Below are 24,497 nucleotides of genomic sequence, written 5' to 3' on the forward strand. Positions count from 1 at the left end.
AGAACAACAACACACCAGGAATAATGCCAGAGACATAATCACCATAACAACAACACACCAGGAATAATGCCAGAGACATAATCACCACGAGAACAACAACACACAAGGAATAATGCCAGAGACATAATCACCACAAGAAGTACAACACACCAGGAATAATGTCAGAGACATAATCAGCACGAGAACAACACCACATGAGGAATAATGCCAGAGACATAATCACCACGAGAACAACACCACAGGAGGAATAATGCCAGAGACATAATCACCACGAGGACAACACTACACCAGGAATAATGCCAGAGACATAATTGCAGCGGGAAAAACAACACACGAGGAACAATGTCAGAGACATAATCACCACGAGAACAACGCCACATGAGGAATAATGCCAGAGACATAATCACCACGAGAATAACAACACACCAGGAATAATGCCAGAGACATATTCACCATGAGAAGAGCAACACACCAGGAATAATGTCAGAGACATAATCACCACGAGAACAACAACACACAAGGAATAATGCCAGAGACATAATCACCACGAGAACAACAACACACAAGGAATAATGCCAGAGACATAATCACCACAAGAAGTACAACACACCAGGAATAATGTCAGAGACATAATCAGCACGAGAACAACACCACATGAGGAATAATGCCAGAGACATAATCACCACGAGAACAACACCACAGGAGGAATAATGCCAGAGACATAATCACCACGAGGACAACACTACACCAGGAATAATGCCAGAGACATAATTGCAGCGGGAAAAACAACACACGAGGAACAATGTCAGAGACATAATCACCACGAGAACAACGCCACATGAGGAATAATGCCAGAGACATAATCACCACGAGAATAACAACACACCAGGAATAATGCCAGAGACATATTCACCATGAGAAGAGCAACACACCAGGAATAATGTCAGAGACATAATTACCATGAGGACAACACCACACGAGGAATAATGTCAGAGACATAATCGCCACGAGAACAACAACACAGCAGGAATAATGCCAGAGACATAATCACCACGAGAAGCAAAACACACGAGGAATAATGTCAGAGACATAATCACCACAAAAAGTACAGCACACCAGGAATAATGCCAGAGACATAATCACCACGAGAACAACACCACATGAGGAATAATGCCAGAGACATAATCACCACGAGAACAACAATACACAAGGAATAATGCCAGAGACATAATCACCACGAGGACAACACCACACGAGGAATAATGTCAGAAACATAATCACCACGAGAACAACACCACACCAGGAATAATGCCAGAGACATAATCACCACGAGAAGCAAAACACACGAGGAATAATGTCAGAGACATAATCACCACAAAAAGTACAACACACGAGGAATAATGTCAGAGACATAATCACCACGAGAACAACACCACACCAGGAATAATGCCAGAGACATAATCACCACGAGAAGCAAAACACACGAGGAATAATGTCAGAGACATAATCACCACAAAAAGTACAACACACCAGGAATAATGCCAGAGACATAATCACCACGAGAACACCACCACATGAGGAATAATGCCAGAGACATAATCACCACAAAAAGAACAACACACCAGGAATAATTCCAGAGACATAATCACCACGTGAACAACATCACATGAGGCATAATGCCAGAGACATAATCACCATGGCAAGAACAACACACCAGGAATAATGCCAGAGACATAATCACCACGAGAACAACACCACATGAGGAATAATGTAAGAGACATAATCACCACGAGAAGGACAACACACCAGGAATAATGCCAGAGACATAATCACCACGAGAACAACAACACACCAGGAATAATGCCAGACACATAATCACCATAACAACAACACACCAGGAATAATGCCAGAGACATAATCACCACAAGAAGTACAACACACCAGGAATAATGTCAGAGACATAATCAGCACGAGAACAACACCACATGAGGAATAATGCCAGAGACATAATCACCACGAGAACAACACCACAGGAGGAATAATGCCAGAGACATAATCACCACGAGGACAACACTACACCAGGAATAATGCCAGAGACATAATCACCATGAGAACAGCACCACATGAGGAATAATGCCAGAGACATATTCACCATGAGAAGAACAACACACCAGGAATAATGTCAGACATATTCACCATGAGAAGAACAACACACCAGGAATAATGCCAGAGACATAATCACCATGAGAACAACACCACATGAAGAATAATGCCAGAGACATAAACACCACGAGAAGAACAACACACGAGGAATAATACCAGAGACATAATCACCACGAGAACAACAATACACCAGGAATAATGTCAGAAACATAATCACCATGAGACGAACAACACACGAGGAATAATGCCAGAGACATAATCACCACGAGAAGAACAACACACGAGGAATAATGCCAGAGACATAATCACCACGAGAACAACAATACACCAGGAATAATGTCAGAAACATAATCACCACGAGAACAACACCACACCAGGAATAATGCCAGAGACATAATCACCACGAAAAGAACAACACACCAGGAATAATGCCAGAGACATAATCACCACGAAAAGAACAACACACCAGGAATAATGCCAGAGACATAATCACCACGAGAACAATATCACATGAGGAATAATACCAGAGACATAATCACCACGAGAACAACATCACATGAGGAATAATGCCAGAGACATAATCACCACGAGAATAACAACACATGAGGAATAATACCAGAGACATAATCACCACGAGAATAACAACACATGAGGAATAATACCAGAAACATAATCACCACGAGAACAACAATACACCAGGAATAATGCCAGAGACATAATCACCACGTAAAGAACAACACACGAGGAATAATGCCAGAGACATAATCATCACGAAAAGAACAACACACCAGGAATAATGTCAGAAACATAATCACCACGAGAACAACACTACACCAGGAATAATGCCAGAGACATAATCACCACGAAAAGAACAACACACCAGGAATAATGCCAGAAACATAATCACCACGAGAACAACACCACACCAGGAATAATGCCAGAGACATAATCACCACGAAAAGAACAGCACACCAGGAATAATGCCAGAGACATAATCACCACGAGAACAACAATACACCAGGAATAATGCGAGAGACATAATCACCATGAGAACAACATCACATGAGGAATAATACCAGAGACATAATCACCACGAGAACAACATCACATGAGGAATAATACCAGAGACATAATCACCACTAACAACACATGAGGAATAATACCAGACATAATCACCACGAGAACATCACATGAGGAATAATGCCAGAGACATAATCACCACGAGAACAATACACAAGGAATAATGTCAGAGACATAATCACCACGAGAACAACATCACATGAGGAATAATGTCAGAGACATAATCACCACGAGAACAACACCACACCAGGAATAATGCCAGAGACATAATCACCACGTAAAGAACAACACACCAGGAATAATGCCAGAGACATAATCACCAAGAAAAGAACAACACACCAGGAATAATGTCAGAAACATAATCACCACGAGAACAACACCACACCAGGAATAATGCCAGAGACATAATCACCACGTAAAGAACAACACACCAGGAATAATGTCAGAAACATAATCACCATGAGAACAACACTACACCAGGAATAATGCCAGAGACATAATCACCACGAAAAGAACAACACACCAGGAATAATGCCAGAAACGTAATCACCACGAGAACAACACCACACCAGGAATAATGCCAGAGACATAATCACCACGAAAAGAACAGCACACCAGGAATAATGCCAGAGACATAATCACCACGAAAAGAACAGCACACCAGATATAATGCCAGAGACATAATCACCACGAAAAGAACAACACACCAGGAATAATGCCAGAAACATAATCACCACGAGAACAACACCACACCAGGAATAATGCCAGAGACATAATCACCACGAAAAGAACAACACACCAGGAATAATGCCAGAGACATAATCACTACGAGAACAACACCACACCAGATATAATGCCAGAGACATAATCACCACGAAAAGAACAACACACCAGGAATAATGCCAGAAACATAATCACCACGAGAACAACACCACACCAGGAATAATACCAGAGGCATAATCACCACGAAAAGAACAGCACACCAGGAATAATGCCAGAGACATAATCACCACGAGAACAACATCACATGAGGAATAATACCAGAGACATAATCACCACGAGAATAACAACACATGAGGAATAATACCAGAGACATAATCACCACGAGAATAACAACACATGAGGAATAATACCAGAGACATAATCACCACGAGAATAACAACACATGAGGAATAATACCAGAGACATAATCACCACGAGAACAATACACAAGGAATAATGTCAGAGACATAATCACCACGAGAACAACATCACATGAGGAATAATGCCAGAGACATAATCACCATGAGAATAACAACACACCAGGAATAATGCCAGAGACATAATCACCACGAGAACAACAACACACCAGGAATAATGCCAGAGACATAATCACCACGAGAATAACAACACACCAGGAATAATGCCAGAGACATAATCACCACGAGAACAACAACACACCAGGAATAATGTCAGAGACATAATCACCACGAGAACAACACCACACCAGGAATAATGCCAGAGACATAATCACCACGAGAACAACAACACACCAGGAATAATGTCAGAGACATAATCACCACGAGAACAACAACACACCAGGAATAATTATCAGAGACATAATCACCACGAAAAGAACAACAACACACCAGGAATAATGTCAGAGACATAATCACCATGAGAACAACAACACACCAGGAATAATGCCAGAGACATAATCACCATGAGAACAACAACACACCAGGAATAATGCCAGGGACATAATCACCACGAGAACAACACACCAGGAATAATGCCAGAGACATAATCACCACGAGAATAACAACACACCAGGAATAATGCCAGAGACATAATCACCACGAGAATAACAACACACCAGGAATAATGCCAGAGACATAATCACCACGAGAACAACACACCAGGAATAATGTCAGAGACATAATCACCACGAGAACAACAACACACCAGGAATAATGCCAGAGACATAATCACCACAAGAACAACAACACACCAGGAATAATGTCAGAGACATAATCACCACGAGAACAACAACACACCAGGAATAATGTCAGAGACATAATCACCACGAAAAGAACAACAACACACCAGGAATAATGCCAGAGACATAATCACCACGAGAACAACACACCAGAAATAATGTCAGAGACATAATCACCACGAGAACAACATCACACCAGGAATAATGTCAGAGACATAATCACCACGAGAACAACACCACACCAGGAATAATGCCAGAGACATAATCACCACAAGAACAACAACACACCAGGAATAATGTCAGAGACATAATCACCACGACAACAACACCACACCAGGAATAATGTCAGAGACATAATCACCACGAGAACAACAACACACCAGGAATAATGCCAGAGACATAATCACCACGAGAAGAAAAACACACCAGGAATAATGTCAGAGACATAATAACACTAAGAATAGACTGAAACATCAAAACATGACCCATAATAGTTATTATTTTGCCAAACATTGGCATTCATTCATTCATTCATTTTCTGCTGCTTATCCCGGTCGCAGTGACAGTAGACCGAGTAGCTCAGTCCAGACTTCCATATCCTCGGCCTTGTCCCGAGGCGTTCCCAGGCCATCTGGGAAATATAATCCCTCCAGCGTGTCGTGGTTCTTCCCTGGGGCCTCCTCCCAATTGGACATGACTGGAAGACCTCCCTCAGGAGACGACCAGTGGGCTTCTTCACCTCATTCAAACACGGGGCACCAAAACTGTTTTTCTTTGTAGTTTGTGCAAAAAAAAAATTTTTCTGCAGTTGAAGTTGACATATTTAGTTACATCATAAACATTAATCCAGGGAATGCATAAGTAGGTCATAAAGAATTAACTTGGTTGTGGGGCGGGGTATTGATTAGCTGTCTGAGATGCAGTTGCATTGATCTCTAGCTGTGGTGCACTCAAAGCTTTTCCAAAGAACAATCAGAAAAGTTATTTTGACATTTTATCTTTGCCAAAAACAACACATTCTACAATGACTGGATGTCTTTGGTACCAGGTCTCTTCATAGGATCTTTAGGTCTTGCTGGAATAACTTTGTGTCAGACGAGCAATTACTTGATCAGGAACATCAGCTGCAACATTTCTCTGTGCCTGATCCAGCACAGTGGTGGCTTGATGTTGAGGACTCCACTGGATGGAGAAGGCCAAGGACACGCCCAAGGCCGGTTCCGTGGTCATGCAGGGGGGCGTGGCTCAGGGGAAGTGACACATTATCTGCAGAGTGTAGCAGCACAAAGGTGTGTGTTTGGGGGGTGGGGTGATGTTGGTATCAGCCCTTTGCGTTTTCGTCGTGGTGTCTCGTTGCCCTTCTCCCACCAGATGGGTCTGACAGATAAACGGCTCTGTGGGGAGTGAGCTGACTGAAGGCATCATGAAAGGTTGGGGTTCAGCGGTTGTTATCTGGGAGTGAGCTGTCACCTTTGCAGCAGGTGCGCAGCAGCGATACCAGCATCTTCACAGCTGCTGCCGTGCCGCAGCCTGCAAAGGATTCTGGGAGCTTTGCCAAATCCATCAGCCACAAGGGGAATTAGTTTTGCAAGTTTTTTGGGGGGAGGCATGCAAAAGCATTTGCTTTACACCCCCCCATGCTGTGCACACCTTCCGGTTTCATCTTCAGTCCCAGTTTATAGCCATGGTTAAAATTTAATAACTGGCAACGTGCTCACTGCAGCACACACAGTTGTTTCCGTGCATTAGACGGTTGCTGCGCTCAGTTCTTTAACCTCTGCGGCGAGAAAGCATTTTTCTCTACTCTCCTGTTCGTATTGACTGACAGCTAACATCCGCTGTTTGACTTTCAGAGAGATGGAGAGGCAGCAGAAACCCCAGGCTGCATTTGGTGAAACCTGGCTCTTCTTCGGTTGTCGCCATAGAGACAAAGACTACCTATTCAGGTGAGATTAGCTCCTTGTGTGGTTACACCCACCCACCCACCCACACACACACACACACACACACACACACACACACACACACACACACACACACACACACACACACACACACACACACACACACACACACACACACACACACACACACTCTGTTGTTTTTATGTTTGCCCTTTCACCCTGAGGGATGTTGTATTGGACAGTGTGCAGAAATCTGTGCATCCAAACATGAAATGTTGGAAAACAAAAACTGTGCTGTCTACAATGATAATGGTGCTGTTCTTGACCTCCTGATTGCAAGGTCAAGTCATAGGTCACAGACAGCCATTTGCTCTATTTTTGAAAAAGCAGTTCTTTCTATTAAATCACTCCTGCAGGAGAAACCAGATGCCTGCACTCTGCACCTTTCGCTGCATTTTGGTCTTTTGAAACTGTCCAACTCTCCAGATAAGCAACGTTAACACCTACATATATGAAAATATAAACTCAAAAATACATTCAAATTTCACACAATCATGAGAAGAAAGAAAAATGGATTCCAAATTTTACACTAACATGTTAACAGCGGAAAAAACAAGTCCATCTCACTGAATTACACACAAAAAAAAGCAGAAAAACCTCAATCTCATAGAACAATGGTGAGATCAAAGGTGGAGGGCTGATGCAAACCCTGCACACTGCATGCTGGGATATACCTGATACCTATACATACCTGATAGTTCATGCTACCAATCAATCACAAATATTTTGCTGATCAATATAAACTTTAGATCATCTCTTTGACCCTGTTGGTTGCAAGAGATATAGCAGGAAATATCTTTTTCACATCATGTTTTTGATGACATTGATCTTCACCTGATCCTTTCCAAAAGTTCATTATCTCCAGACACCTGCTCAAGTAACATTCCCAGCAAGTTTGGAGAAAATTCATCCAGCTGTTTTTTTAGTTCTTTTGTTCACAGATGCATGTAGGGGAATAAAGAGCTAAGTATTTCTTGACGGTACAAAACACATTTTATGAACACAGTTTAAACCCCCGTCCACATGCATCCAGTTGGGTTATGGTTGGCTTCCTGATAGAAAAAAAATTGCAAAATGGCAAACTCAACCCGTCTGCAAGCATACATGGTCACCCTGGAGCGCAGAGACACGATCTGGACTATCAGAATTAGTGGGACAATCAGGAACAAACTTGTTCCTGATTGCTGATAGAAGTCAATGGGAACCCAACCGGGTCATCTGCAAGCTTATGGCAATTTAACCAGACCATCTGCAACATCCTGGGAACCCTGCTGCAAGCTGACCGCATTAGACTTGTCCAAAATACTGAGGCAGATCTGTACCCGATCTGTTATCCTCAGGGCCCTGTCCCACTGGGGAGAGGATTAATTGCGCATGAATTGAGTATACAAAGTACAGGCATTTGTTGTCGTCCGCAACAAAAATGTCCAAAAATGACAAATGTCCCAGTATGAATTACGGATATATTAATAATATATAGCGAATATATGATGAACAATCACGGTTATATAACGCATGTAGTGAGGAAACTCATCCGACACATTGAGATTATCACAGCAGTATTACGGGTGTATTATGAATGCATCGCGCACGTGTTGTGCATGCACGGCATCTGCATTGTGGTCATAAAATAAGCTCACTCGCTCCTTTCGGCATCACTATTAACACCAACAATACAGCCTCTGGAGCATTTGCTGGACTTGGACAAGTTGATCAAAGAGTTATTGTTCATGTTGTCATGCGAGGATTAACTGTTCATGACTTTGGGGAGTGGGAGGGGGGAAGCCGCTCGGGGTGTGAGACAGTGTTTTTTTTTTTTTTTTGAGAGTGTCACAGAAAACAGACTTCAGTGTGAGTTGTGGCTAAACAGCAACTCTTCCTTTTGTTGGCGTTAAATAAAAGTCCTGGAGGAGACCCGATTGCAGCAGCTACGTCTTTGTGGATCTACACAGCCGGACCGGCACTGACTGGCAGGTATGTCGCTTTCTGTCACATATAGTACTTACGTGACGTGTTTGTTATGCATTCACAGATTGTCCGCAAATCAGCTGCAAAGCAGATAAAAACACTTTATTCGTGGCCAATCTGTATGCATTTGCTATAACATATTTTAGTTTGCGATGTGGACATGATGGGCACGATATATATCTGTTTTACACACTGTCCCAGTCCACTGCCAAGCCGCAAATTCCAGTCAGTTGCGGATATCAGCGGTTAACGGCAGATATACAGCGCATAGAGTGAGTATGTATTGTGTATGAATTGAGTATATATGGAGTATGTAAGACGGATGTTATCCGCATTCAGATTTTTGAGCTGTTCAAAAATCCTGGCTGCAGACATGCGTGCCTCTGCGGATGATCACGGGCATGTTCGGATGACAGCCGACTCGTACAGGTATGTTACACGGATATTGCGAATGTTTGGCGAATATGGGCCAATTTTGTGCGCAATCCATACGCAAATCCTCCTAAACACCAGTGGGACAGGGCCCTAAAGCTCACCGCAGCAGCGCCACAAGCAGGCTGTGAAATTTTCCATCCTGTGAATAGGAGTTAGCAGTGATGAGGTCACTGCCAGCTTCAGCCCCGCCCCTTTTTGGAGTTTCATATGCCATTTGCGTCCTGATTTATATCTGGAACCTAACGGGAACATGTGGATACTCGTGTTAAAGGACAGAGTGCGGGAGTCCTCCTGACAATGGATTCTTGTCCAACCAACTGGTCTCCAAGAAACAAACTACGCATGAGCCTTGAACTTTATTCTGTCTAAAATCATTTCAATCAAAAGTGCCTCAATTACTCTCATTTGTGACAATGAGGTGCAAACTGCCACAAACTGGCTTTGATCTGCCTCTGATTCGTGTTGTGGATTTAGCGGATATTTGATTTTAACATCGAAAAGCCCTTTTGATCTACATTTTGTATTATATTGTAGCCTATGAAAAGCGACTTCTAACTTTGACCTTGAAAATGTTTTCCAAGTTTTACAAGTAAGTTACTATGTGCAGCAATGTGGAAAAAAGATATTGATGCAACTTTTTGCATTTCTGATTAATTCCTGTTACATACACGTTAGTGCAGTCAGTAAAGTGAAAAAGGTGTTATTCTTATTCCATAATAAAAAAATGTTTTCCAAGGTAAAAATTGGTGGAATTGGAAACTACAGTAGTGTTGGTGGAGGTTTGTGCTCAATGAGCGCAGTGCTGTAGTTATTATCATGAGGATGATGATGATGATGATGAAAAAATGCATGATTTCTTGGTATAGAAGTCATACGACCTCCAAAATAAGTGGTAAAAACAAACAAACTGATTTGTGCTCTGGGAAATACATGTAGCTTGTTTGTTAGTTTATTTAAATGCCACAGCGCCGCTCTGGTGGCCTCCCAGGGCAGCGCCGCTTGTGGTGATGATAAATGATGAACTGTCAGTATAGATTCTTGGTAACACGCATGTTGTAAGCATTTCATATTTTACCCTCCTGTAACAACAACAAAACTACCACCGTGTGACTGTCTCCATGACATGCACTCTGTGCATCACAGAAACAAATGTAGGTTGTTGTTTTTGTTCCCATTTATGTCCCATATTTTTTCCCGTCCCAGTGCACTTTGGGTGGGTACACAGTGGGCGGGTCAGCAGTCTGTCACACAGGAGAAGCAGAGTGTCTGAGGATCATCTGCGATGCAACACATTGGCCTTGAACTGCCAATTGGGGTTTGAACCCCCGACCTTCTGGCTCCTCGAGATGTCGGTGCTAATTACTCCACCAGCGCTGGTGTTCGCTCAGTTTTCTTTGCACGCCTTCCTTTCAGCCTCGGGCAGACGAGGCACTCTGAGCGAATAATGACTCGGTGTTGGTTTTTCAAACGAGCTGAGGCCGCGTCCGTTCTATGATCAGCTTCATTAACGAACATCAGGGTCACTATTCCAGTAAACAGCTCATTAGTCAAAGCCTGCATTTACTCAAACTGGATTATTCATGTGGCCCGGCGTTTTTGAGCGTGCACGCACTCATGTGCACTCTCATTTCAGCAACCGCCTCCTTCACGTTCCCACAGCATGTATTGATGTATGTGGCCTGCATAATAGACCTTTATACATTATATATGGATGATGTGGGCGTTCTTCTTCCTATTTTCTACGTTTTTGTTCTGGATACAATATGAAGCACTTTGCTCAAGGATAACATGGAAGATGTATGATGCCAACACAGTGCTGTTTTACCCAGGGCCACATATTTCTGTGTCTAAGAGTGTAAATGGACAAGGATACCAGCATCACGGAGGGTTGGAAAGTAATCGTGATTCAGGGGCACGAAGGTTTCAGCAAAGTAAAATGGATGTTCCATCACTCTAAAGGCTTGCTTTTTTTTTTCCTTTCCTGCTTAGTGCGTAGCACTGAAATGAGGCCTGATACTCCAACTGAGGGGGATAATGGATTCTTTTGGAGATTGACAAAGTTTTCATTTTGGCTGTCTGTCACAGTTCCCTGTTTTTCTTTTAAAGAACAACAGGTATCATTTTCAGTCCTGTGTGTGAACAACATAATTCAGAGTTTTGATCCCATTTGGATCAAACCTGATATAATGAGCCAAGTCTGGACAAGGCCAAAATAAGCTGGTTTGGAGAAAGAATTATTAAAAATCAAGCTCACAATCCAAGGTTAAAATTTTGGCCCAGTAGTACAAGTAGCTGTGCTATTGGTGGCCACCAGACGGTCACATTGAAGAACCAGTTGTTTTATTTATTTGTTTTTCTTCCAGCTGGAAGCAGCAACCTTTCAGGTCACGAACAGTTTGATCTATGCATATTTACACACATAATGAACCCCAACAACTGTGAAACACTTCAAATCAACATCATCGAATATATTTCACACCGACCAGGCCTGCGTAGAGTTGCATTGTGCTGTGTATCGAGTATGCTGGAAGGGCTGTGTCATGAAAAAAGTCGCGCACAGGGGGTAGCTTGGCCTGCCTTTTTTTGCTGGCAAAACCACGGAAGAAGCCAGCAAAGTTCAGCGGGATGAATAAAATCTAGTAATGCAGATATGTAATGATAAAAAAATCTAAAAGGATTGTTTGCTGGAATGGCGTAGGGTAGCGTACAATTGCTTAGGCTTGGTATACAGTAGCGTAGACTTGCGTAGAGCACTGGATGTCCATGAAAAAATTAAGCATGTTTAATTTTTTGTGTCCATTGCATGGACCCCTTTGCGTCCTTCAGTGTATTGCCACGTAGGGCTGCATAAGCATAGCGTAATCGGTACGCCGCATTATGTAATTCTACGCTGGCTCGGTGTGCAAGTTGATTTTCTATTTTATCTATGAAATAATGAGGGAATAACACATATCCTGTACATTTAATAAATAAAAGCAAATTGTCAGCATTTTATTTTGTAATTGTAATAATGCACACAAGAAGTGTAATAAAGCCAATTCAGCATCTAAGTACGTGCTATGCATGCTGGGCTGGGTCAAAGTTTACAACTGCCCAAAACATACAATAATAGCCAAAAGCAATGTGAATATTGAGGATTTTGAGCACTGGAAAGTCAAGGTTTTAAAAGATTTTTTGCCAAAAATGTGGCTACAAAATAGGCAGAAAGTGGATGAAAGAACTTTTGAGCATATCTTATGGTGCCCTGACACTTGCACGACTTTGATCCGTGCACTTGCACGCAGTCTGCCATGCAGGAGAGTAAACTCATTGTAAACTGTGCGCGGCTTCATGCAAATGCTCAAAGAAAATTTTGAAATGTTCAAAATATCAATCACGCATTAATTACACGAACTTCACATCACCATTGTACAAGCGATTCAAAAACACCGCATGTGAGTGCGAGTGATTGCATCAGTGCACCGCATCAGAGTTCAGCTCGTCTGAACGATTATAACAAGATGTTAAATCTGTCATCATCATACTTTTACAGCTGCTCACAAGAAGGAATGAACATGCAACTGCTTTACCAAGCTATTACAATATAAACATTACAAATAATTATCTTTTTAGACGGTTCCAAATGCGTTCTCCACCACATTAAACGTATGAGAGCGAGAGATTGAGAAAAGTGGCAGCTGGTGCGCTCCTCTACGATTCTGGAAGCGATTAGAGGCGTTTTCAACAGCCAACTCTGAGAAAAAAATGATTAATCCGCTACTAAATAATTATTTTATATATGCAGTGTCGAGCGCACAACCCAGCAGCGTCCAGTGGAACAAAGCACGGTGTCCAGCCGGGAACACAGTGGGTGGGATTGTCACGATAAATTGCGTGCAAGTGTGCGGATCAAAGTTGTGCCGTGTCCGGGCACCTTTATGCAGTCACTCTACAAAACGGCCCCACAGTAGAAACTAAAGAACACGAACGGGAGGCCGTTAAGAGAGACTACAAGTCTTTACTGACTGTTGAAGTTGATGGTTGTCGGTTGACAATTCCTGATCCGTTACATCTGTCAGATTATTGGGAACACAAGACATCAGCAACAAGCACCCCCCCCCCCCCCCCCCGCACGCATGTAGAAGATATCAACGAGTATCTCATACAAAAAGATGAGAAACGCCCGCATGGCCACAGCGCGCTGGTGTTGATTAGGGTTGGGACGACTAATGAAAATCATCAGTCTACTATTCGGGTACCATTAGTCATCGACTAGTCGGCAACTAAATTAAACATTGAATGAATTAAGCCAATTCTGAATCTTCATGGTGAAGCCCAAATCTGACATTTATTTTAACAAATCTAAACACAAAATCACAAATACAAGAACAGCATTAGCATGAAGACAATACCTGCATTCATTTACGAGGCACAGATGACCCGTTTCACCCCGACTAAAACTCACCTGCCAACATTCACACACTTTTGTCGCTAAGTGAAGGGAATGTGGCAAAATTAAACATGTTTAATTTTTTGCGTCCATTTCATGGACGCCTTTGCGTCCCTCAGTGTATTGCCATGTAGGGCTGCGTAAGCTTAATGTAGTCGGTACATCGAATTACTGTACCAGACGGTAATGTGGCGACTGTTGGAGTAGACTATTATGACTAGTCGTCCTGTTCCTAGTGTTGATCATGCTGATTTGTTATTGTTAATTCATACATTTCACTTTTGGAAGGGAGGAACATAATGCAAAGAAAAACAGAAAGAACGAAAAGACACTTTCCCACAATGTGTTTGTTAAAATCACTAAAAACGTTATTTCTCACATTAAATATCATTATTTCAGCATTTCTTTGGATCTTTTTCTAGTTCTTAACTTTGTTTTTTTTTCCTGCTTATTCAAATATGCAGTGAAGATGAAAAGATAAAAAGTTAAAGCTGCAATTTTGACCTTTTTTCCAACTACCAAAAAAAAAAAAATAGTGTTTCCTTATTATTTTTTTCATATAAAAACAAAACTCTTAATGTCAAGATTTATGGCGCTCTCTGTTTATTATGAATTTTACTCAACATTACGTGACCTCTGCTGACCTTTGACTAACAGAAAAATGGCGTCAGTTCGAGCAGGTCTTCGGTCCGATCAGTTTCTTTTGGCGTCACTCCCAACAAAGTGCTAATTGATCGGCTCTGCCTGTAATCAGCAGCGATCACGCTGCAGCCATCGAGCTCTTGTGCAGGATTAAACAGATTGAGGGGATTAGGCTCCGTAGTCACGGAGAGATCACAGGACCGTGTTTGTTCCCTTTATCTCCAAGATAAATAGCGACTCGCAGCCAGGCAGTGGGTGGTGTGTGATCATGGGGGGGGGGGGATTCATTAAGACACTCCCCCAGAACGATGAGTCTGTTTTGTTCTACGAGCCGCCGGTGAAGAGTTGTGCTCATGTTTAGTGATGTTCCAGAAAGAGAAGAACAGACGTGCAGCAGGACATTTCACCGCCACTTTGCGCAGTTTCTTAAATCAAACTGCATCTTAATGTTTAAAGAAAAGCCACAAGTAGCAGATGAAATGCCAACATGCTTAAACAGAACATTAAGTGTCCAACTGCAGACCTTTTCTGAATTTCCTACTAGAAAAAAATGTGGCTTTCAATGAGCCGTAAATTCTGTCTGCTTGTCACTAACTGGACGCCCCCCGTCCTTCCTCTCACCCTCCTTCCTTTCCACCAGCAGGTTTATGACACCCGATTTCATCACGTAGGGGAAATGTGAAAGCCTGCTGGGTTGGCCGGAGGGTCCAGGATAATAAAAACAGGGTTGTTATCTTTCTAAATGCACCAAGTTTTTTGGCAGTTTTGGCTCCCAGAAAACCAGCTGTCCTTTTATAAACCACTGGTGCAGCATATTTAGCTGGTTCGTAATATTCATATTTTAACCAGAATGGGAACAAACCCACAGCCTCATGTCAGCTGGACTCATCATATCTTTATGATGTCATATGGGGAAAGCAGTAAAAGAAGCACCTGGTGTTCAGATGAACTCTGCCCTGTTATGGCACTTTGTGAAGGTAATAAATCCAGCTTTTGGACTGACGTCCCCATCAGACATAGCACGAATGTGCAGGAGACAGCCCAACACGGCAAATATTGGCAAAATCTGATGCAATCAGACTGCTGTCAGACTGCCATAAAAGGTGCAGACTGTCCGATATCCAAATGCCTGGATGGCAAACATGGACTGGAGTGCTGTGGTCCTCACGAGCACATGCATGGGGCTGCAGTTATCACTCACTATTGTCTACTGTCTGTGTGTGTGTGTGTGCGTGCGTGCATGCATAACGCTGCATGAGCTTTGTGCCACTGGACAGCTTCACTGAATGTTTGCTGGCAGTGTTCCATGCTGTCCCCTGCGTCAGATGGAGGCTTTCCAGCGAACTTTAATTTCTTTTTTGCTCACTTCAGGAGCACATCACAACTCTGGACACCACGTTGGTTGGATTATTACATAGGCTTAATTGTTTTATTTTGGGTGAGAGGATTGTAAGTGCAGGCTGCAGACTCGGCTCCACGTCCACGTCCGCACTATGAAACACTCCTGGACCGCTGTTGGAGATGAGATTCATGTTTATTAATGCTGTCACAGCCTAGCACAACAGTTCCATGTCATATCTCCCACAGAGTTAGAGGGTGATCATATATTACAGCATGAGATCCGTGCAGCTCCGAGCCCGATGTGTGCAATGATGCGTTACTGCGCACCACAGAGAGGCGCAGCAGCCTGCGTTATACAGAGGAGATAACCATCATATACAGTTATGATGGAGACAACATTCACATTATTTAAGTCGCCCATGGGAAGGAATGGACAAATATCTGTAGTATAAGGTCTGTTGTGGATATAACAGCCTGTTCAGATTTGCGGCGGCGTGCGTACAGTGCTTTCGGCTTGATAGCTGCTGTTCACATTCACTGTACATGATAATAATTCATAAATATTATCATGATGAAGTGTGCCACACACATTTCAACAGTTCAACAATTATACATGGCACGTGTAGGTCATACCGGCAGGCTTTGCCATGCCAGATTCATCTCGAGGTTCCTTCATATGCGCTCAAATCATTTGGATCCCGTTTTGCTGAACATGTGCATCACACTTGGGGCCACTGGCTGATTCTGACTATGTGGATTCTCTCAGATGGCTGTCAGAATGTTTTGGAACTGAAATGCAACACTTTTCAGATGTGCGCCGATTCGCCATTCTGCGTGATTCTGGTTATGTATGACGGGGTATCAAATATGGATTATTGGTCAGAAAGTTTTTAACTGCTTTCTAATTTTAAACATTTATTTCTGTTTCTGTGGAAAATGAAATCTGGAGCAAACTTTGTTTCAGGCCCATCTCAGCCACTTTTCTCTCTCAAGCAGAAGAGCCTGTGTGCTCTACCCAAACTTTTAACCTCTAGTTTGATCCACACACAAGACTAAGATGACATATTTCAATCTTACGTATAGATATCAGATATCAAATATGTATGTGTACCTGTGACTGGCCTGTTGCTTAGCCACTCAAGAGGTTTTTTTTTTGCCAGAAAATAATAAATTGCAGTGGTAATGACAAATCACAGGCTGATCATTTTCTAAACGATGGCACCTTAAACAAATTTATTGATTAAATTGGAAGAAGGGGTAGGATGTGAAAAGTATATACTTCTTACTCCTTCTATTTAATGTCATTTTAGCCATGAAAAACATGAAAAGAACAAAGTGCTCAGGTCTCTGTGGACATTGTGATCACAATCAGTAATGAATGGAATAAATTAAGTATTAAACAGAGCACAGACATAATATGAACAATTAAATAACTAAATCATAACAGGGTATTGTAGCAGTACCTCAGTGATAGAAATATAGTGCTAAAATCAATAGGACCCATTAAAACAGTGTACAGTTCTATAAAAAAGCTAATAATAATAATGTACTTCTTTTCAGACATTACATTTTTTTTTTTTTTGGTGAACATTTGCCTTTATTTCTCATTTGTCTTTTTTGTCATTAAAAATAAATAAATCTGTAATTTCTCAATTTCTGATTGGTTTAGTATATTCCTGAGACTAAATACACTCTGCGCTTTTCTTTGTGCTCAGAGTGCACGGCGTGTAAATACCAAAGTGGAGTCGGACACACGCCACGTGCACTTGCGCCATGCGCTTTAGATTGTCATAATGTGTTTCTGTCCACAAAGAATTCCCGTTTACTTCAAGTACAGGTGGAATGATGATCGTAACCAGCATGCAGGTGGGTTGGTTTATCTGCCCTCGCGGCGAGACAAACTATCACAAGACCTGCTGCTGGGAGGCCCTTAGTTACTCGGAAAGAGTGCAAGCCATTCTGCTTTTTTTCTTCCAGTCAAAAACATTTCACAACACGCGGTGCCTACAGACAGTTGGGATCCACCCCAGGGTTAGGCTCCAGGTTCCGAGCACTTCAGGTGGAAGAGAGGTGACGGCTTAATAATGCGAGCAGCAGCATAATGCCCGCTGCCATCATTAGGCCGCTTCATGGGCGTGCACGAGGGAGCGCTGTTAGAGCTTTACAACAGTCACACCAGTCAGAAACCCGGCAGTTAATAACGGCACAACAAGCAACAGCTCTCGATGTGTTTTACAAAGACGTCAGTGTTTGTGTGTCTGCTGCACACTGTAGTGTGTGGGGACTAGATACGGCACAGAAAAAGGTCATTTAGTTTCAGGGTTACTGGAAATCACCAACTCCTGAGGCGAAGACCTTCGGCCGTGATGTGGGGGCAGCAGCTTGTTTTGTGTCCGTGTGGGTTTGTGCACATTCCAGCTGCTTAACTTTCAACAAGATGCTCCGAGCCGCAGTAAAGCCGACTCTCCCACTGCCGTCTCTTCCTGCCCGGCAGCACCCCAGACCTCAGAGAGAGCGAGGTTACCAGAAGCCCAGAGAAGCTTAGATTTCATTCAGTAAATAAATAAATAATTATTATTTTCTCTTAGACTCAGGTTGACCTTCTTTATCAAATCTGTATTAAAAAAATAATAATTTGTTCATTCTGCACATTTCTTGTTGAAGAAAATAAATTAGTTAATTAGAGTGTTGCTCAGATCTTTGGCTCAGACTCGAGATTTTTTTTTTATCATTTTGAAAAATAAATATGTTGAGATGTTATTTCGGCAATTCCACTGTAACAGAATTACAATCAGAGCAACTGTTTAATGGAAAGCTAAAATATTGACAGATTTTTCCATCATTCTAATTTCATTACCATAGAATTGTCCTATTGATACCTTGATAGAGTTTTGAATTATTTAGAAAACTCAATGCGACAAAACTCAGATTCCACATTTATTCCTGCTGTACAGGTAGTGGAGCACATATTGTAAATTTTGCATCAAAATCCTGCAAATGCTGGTTACTAGCACCAAATTTGGGGTCATGATCCCCAATGTAGTACTAACTAAAACTGGCTGATTGGCCACTTGAAAATCCAAGATGGCGGACATTTCCCAAGTTGATTACCAAAATGATCTACTGAAAATTACTTTTTGCATAGAAATGTTCCTGCTTGATTGATTTGTCTAATATTCATAGACAGTTGTTTGTTATTCATCACAGTGGATCAGTTTTACAGAATCAGTGAAATCCAAGATGGTATCTAATTTCAATATGGCCACCCAGTTGACCCCAAAATCATTTTTCTCACCAAAAATGTGATTACTTATCTGATCTGTGTGACCTCTGTGTCCAGTTGTAGGTTTTCAGGCTTGCTTAATTAAAATTTTCATGTTCCAACAACAATATGATGCTGTTAGTGGGATAAATTTCCATTTAACCATATTGACTGCAGATATTAAAAACAACAACACTAAACACCTTTTAATAGACCTACATGCAGTAGATTCAAGATATCAACACTTTTCAAACAGGCTAGATGGAAACCATTAACACTAAATGTAATAAACTTCCCTCTGCATTGGCACATAAACAAAATAAAACTTACAAAATGCCATAAATAGCAAATAAAATACAGTAAAACTCAACAAAACCGTCATCATATAAACCAGATACTTGTACTCACCCAGCAAAGCAAAAGTCCCAATGGTTTTGTATGGTTTTCCATGTAATAAACACTGTATATAACAGATTTTGTACAACAAATTTTCACTCACATTGGTCAAAACATCCTGTCCCATTGTAATGTATTTCCATTAAAACCCCTCACATACACCAGGCAGAGCAGTCTGGACGTGTCTCGTAACAGAGGTATAAAATTAAGTTCAGCACTGACACTTGACAATTTGAAGAAAGTGGGCACCGTATTTCCGTGATTAAAAGACACGTTGCATGTTATTTAACGTCCCAGTTAGCAATACAGTATCAAAGTGTTCATGATTTTAAGTCTATCCACGGACATGCGGTAATAATTACTGATCACTGCTGTATTTTATTGGTAATTACTCCTCTCGGCCTGAGTGTTAACAGGTGCGTTTCCGGAAAACGCCTTAGCCGCCATTTCTCGGCATGTGATGTACATTTTTGAATAGGCAGAAAGATCCCAATGGCTGACAGACAGAGTGAAACAAACCTAGGTCTGATAATGAAGCTTTTGGGCTTTCATTCAAAAGTGATGGCTTGGATTGTTACGGTCTGAGCAGAATCTGAGTTAAATTGAACCCAATAGCAGAACAGCCAGAACACAAAGTGAAGAGTTCCAAAAATTCAAGGTGTTTTAATTTCCACAAGGGTGACCAAAAACAACACAAACAGGTGCGGGTGGTCACAACAGAAATACAAAGTCCAACCCTAACTCAGGGCAGCGGAGTCTCGGGAGATGTGATGGTGAGGAGATAACCAGAAACAGTTGGCAATTAGGAGTGAAAAAACCAAACAGGGTACTTACAAACATGCAAAATAACAGAGAAATCAAGAGTCATGAAGTAACAGGAATACCAGTGAAACGTAACATTAGCTAATTGACCAGCAAAGAAAAGACAAAGGGGAGTGGCTAAAATGCAGTAAAGCAAATGAGTAACAGGTACAGGAACGGTGAAAACGGAAATGCTGAGACATGGGAGGAAATGAGGAACATCAAAAAATAAAAGACAAAACAGACATCCCGAGGTGAGCAGAAATAAAACCTGAACAGAAATACAAAACCAAAACATAAGGTATACAAAATGCCCAAACTATCGTGGAACTAACCATAATAAACAACTAAGCAAACAGGCAGTAAGACAACTGGACCACGAACAGATCAAAGCAGCACAGGGGGAAAAACTAATATGACAAGCATAAACACATAAGATAAACGAGGGACTGTAACAACTTGAAAATCACAACCACTGAACACGGAGGAGCTGAAGACCCTGACCATGGACGGATAAAATGACAGACATAAACACAGTGACACACGTGGAATGACAGATCTCATGGACACAGGCGAGTGACCCAGGAATGCAAACTCACACAGGAATGATGCACACACACCGAAATGGGACACACATAAATGACACACGCTGGGAAACCAGACCCACACGAGTAACATACACACACCGGACCCAATCAATCAATCAATCAATTTTTTTTTATATAGCGCTAAATCACAACAAACAGTTGCCCCAAGGCGCTTTATATTGTAAGGCAAGGCCATACAATAATTATGTAAAACCCCAACGGTCAAAACGACCCCCTGTGAGCAAGCACTTGGCTACAGTGGGAAGGAAAAACACCCACACGACAAAGACACACAAACACCAGACACATACGGCCCAGGGCCACGCGAGCGCACACACGCACGCGCACACACATACATACACACATAGAAAACCAAAAGGGAGCGTGGGCAACAAACACAACAAACACTATAGAGACGAGGACAGAGCTGAAACACGAATCCAAAGACAGAAGATACAGACAGGGGCAGCAGGACACGGACAGAGGCATTCTATGTGAAACAGTTGAAACCCAGCCTTAACCGGGGAGGGGGTCTGAGACACGTTTTGTCCCCTGTTTACAATGGGATACTCAGATCAAAGCAGTTTCAGTCTTTTGTTCATGGTAATGAGTCATTCACGCCATCAGGAGAGACATCAGTCCTTCGTTAGGAGGGACAGCTGCCCTGTCATTAGGAGGGTGCTAACTAGAGCACAATAGGTGCTAATTAAAGCAATTGTTTAGTCATTAGCCAATAGCAGTCTGCCTCCCGGTAGGAGGCGTCTGGTTAGGGTTAAAACTCTAGCTTTTGTGGCTTCTGTTTGTTCTTTTCGACAAGGGTCAGACAGACGTCAGACTACCAGAGCAAGAATTCCAATGGTCAATAAATTTTGGTGCATTACGCTGCTGCCAATGTTGCTGGTGATTATTTTAGAACCTCCTCAATTCCTTCTGGGGTTCTGTGTCTTTCTAACCTCTGGAGGCCCGGAGCCCCGTTCGGCTTTTCGTTGCTCCATTTAGGAACAGGTCAACAGTTTTGGCATCATCAGCAGGAGAATCTTGGCAGTTGCATTTCTATCACATTTTTTGATTGAACCATTCCAACATCAACAGGAACAGTCCTGTGGCATTAAATTTGGAATGACCTTCAGTTTTTGGATGTGTCTCTGCCTCATTTTCCCACACTAGAGAGGAACTGGAGGGCTTTGTGTCCAGCGGCACCCTGAACCACCTAAAGGTGTGCTTCTCCAGAGACAACCAGGAGGGGTTGGCCTTGCCACCAGCACAACCCCGATATGTTCAACACAGCCTGCTGCTGAACAGCCGGCATGTCATTGACATCCTGTTCAGGCAGAATGGTTACCTCTACGTCTGTGGGTAAGATCCTCTGCATCTGCTGGTAAGAACCTTTGTGCATGGGGGTAAGAAAATCTACATCTGCTTGTAAGAAAATTTACGTCTGCTGGTAAGAACCTCTTCTTCTGCGGGTAAAATCCTCTCTGCGGGGAAGAACCTCTACGTCTGCTGGTAAGAACCTCTACGTCTGCGGGTAAGAACCTCTACGTCTGCTGGTAAGAACCTCTACATCTGCGGGTAAGAACCTCTGTATATGGGGGTAAGAACTGCCTTGCTCAAAGGCAAGCTGCTGAGGGTAAACACACCCATTTTCTAAGTTTATTTGTGCACCAAATCCCAATTCCATCTCACTGCCTGATTTGACTTAACTGTATCTTCTAATCAGACCTCACACTTTAAATCATGAACTCTCCATTATTTGTTTTTCCTTTTCCCGCTGGCTGAAGGCCTGAGGGGGAATTATAGAGGTGATTTCTGTCTGTCCCAAAAAGGGTGTAAATGCTTTGAAATCAGCTCCTCTCACATTTTCAGTAGGAATGTCATGTAACTTGGTACAAGGCCTTGTTATAGGTTGATAATATGCATATTGTAATATTGTATAAGATTGACACATTTTGGCAGAATTGTGGCCCTTGATTAACAAACCTAGACACTGCCAATTTCATGAGTTGATGCCTGCATTCTGAAATCAGCTCCTCACATTTTTAGGAGGAATGTAGCAAGCACTTGTACCAAAGCAGCATTTGTCCGTGAGGGATGTTGTGCTCTCAGAGCACTCTTGTCCTGATTGTAGAGATGTAGGTTTTCGACAGATTACTGGATTCCCGTTTCTTGTTTTTAGCAAACCAACAGGCAGTGGTGGGCGCAGTTCCGCTAATCCGCTAACTGCTAATTATCGAAGCTAATGCTTTTGTTAGCAGATTAGCTTTTCAGATAACTTTGAAGTGGAAAAAAAGATAATTTATCTGCACACCATACAGATTCGCCGGCATATCACAAGTCATGCACAGGTAGACAGTTTTGACTTATGGTTAAAATTGTAAGCAAACTAATTCCAGACAAATTATTGTGAAGTTTTTAGTTTTTAGACACACATGCTGCAATGAATTATGGGTAAATTAGTTTCCTGACATGAGTGGTTGGTTGGTCGGTATTAACACACGTTATTGAAACGTGTGGTGGGTTTTATAAATAAATCTGTATTTGAAAATATGTCATTTTTTTCATTTATTAAAAAAAGGCAATTTGAAAACGGAAAATTCGGTTTGTTAAGTGGATAGAAATTCTTTTTGTGACCTCACAGCCTGATCAGCGTTCCATTTTGTGCTACGTTCAGAACAGCAAGAAAATGATTCTGTTCTTTGGGTCGCAAGGTCTCATTAATACGTCCTTTCTTCCATTTTCCTGCTATTCTTGCATTTTCCTTTTTCAGGTCTTTTAACGTTTGTTTCTTTTAACCCCATTCCTTTTTTTTTCCTTGACATTTTATCCACCTTTTCCATTTTCCCTTCAAGGTATAGAATTCTTACAGTTTTGTCTTCTGCTTCATTTTCCTTCTCTTTTCATTTTTAAATTTTCCTCATGTTTATAATTCTATTCATCTTTTTCTGTTCTGGTTTCTTTTTTAAACAGAACTGTTTTTTTTTCAGTGTTTAAACGTAACTTTTTCCTGTCATCCTTCATGATCCCTTTTCCTTTTTCCATTATTTTATTTCCTTTCTTTTCTATTCTCTTGCTTTTATTTACTGATTACTCGTTACCATTTTGTATCTGTTTTTAAATGCTATTTTTCCTGACCTCATTTTCTGTTTTATGCTTTTCCTGTTTTCTTTTTTAAATCTGTTTTATTTCATTTCATCTCATTTATTTTTATTTGCATTTACAAGTTAGCCATTGTCTGATTCTTGCTTTTCATCTCGCATAATTTTATTATTCCTTTATATACTAGATTCTCTTCTCTTTCCTTTTTTCAGTTTTTCTTCAGTCAGTCAATCAATCAATCAATCAGCATTTATTTCTGTGGCCCTTTACCGCATACAGTCGAATTAAAGAGACACATAAAAACAAACATATCACAGCACCACCAGGTGTTAAAAGCCAGTTTAAATAAATAAGT

At 41.7% G+C, this 24,497-nt stretch overlaps 1 protein-coding gene across 2 annotated transcripts in view; it reads left to right on the top strand.

The window, feature by feature from the left end:
- mtrr (5-methyltetrahydrofolate-homocysteine methyltransferase reductase) overlaps positions 1-24,497 on the top strand; it is a 100,270-nt gene that overhangs the window by 73,672 nt on the left and 2,101 nt on the right. Inside the window, exons 13-14 of one of the 2 annotated variants that reach the window (XM_034159701.1) lie at positions 7,075-7,167; positions 22,214-22,396. In XM_034159701.1, coding sequence (XP_034015592.1) covers positions 7,075-7,167; positions 22,214-22,251 — 131 coding nt within the window. In that variant the 3' untranslated portion in view covers positions 22,252-22,396. Of the gene's footprint in view, positions 1-7,074; positions 7,168-22,213; positions 22,403-24,497 lie in introns of those variants that run through there. The other variant, XM_034159769.1, reaches the window with a different exon arrangement.

Source organism: Thalassophryne amazonica, chromosome 1 (genome assembly GCF_902500255.1).
Source record: "Thalassophryne amazonica chromosome 1, fThaAma1.1, whole genome shotgun sequence".
Lineage (NCBI taxonomy): Eukaryota > Metazoa > Chordata > Actinopteri > Batrachoidiformes > Batrachoididae > Thalassophryne > Thalassophryne amazonica.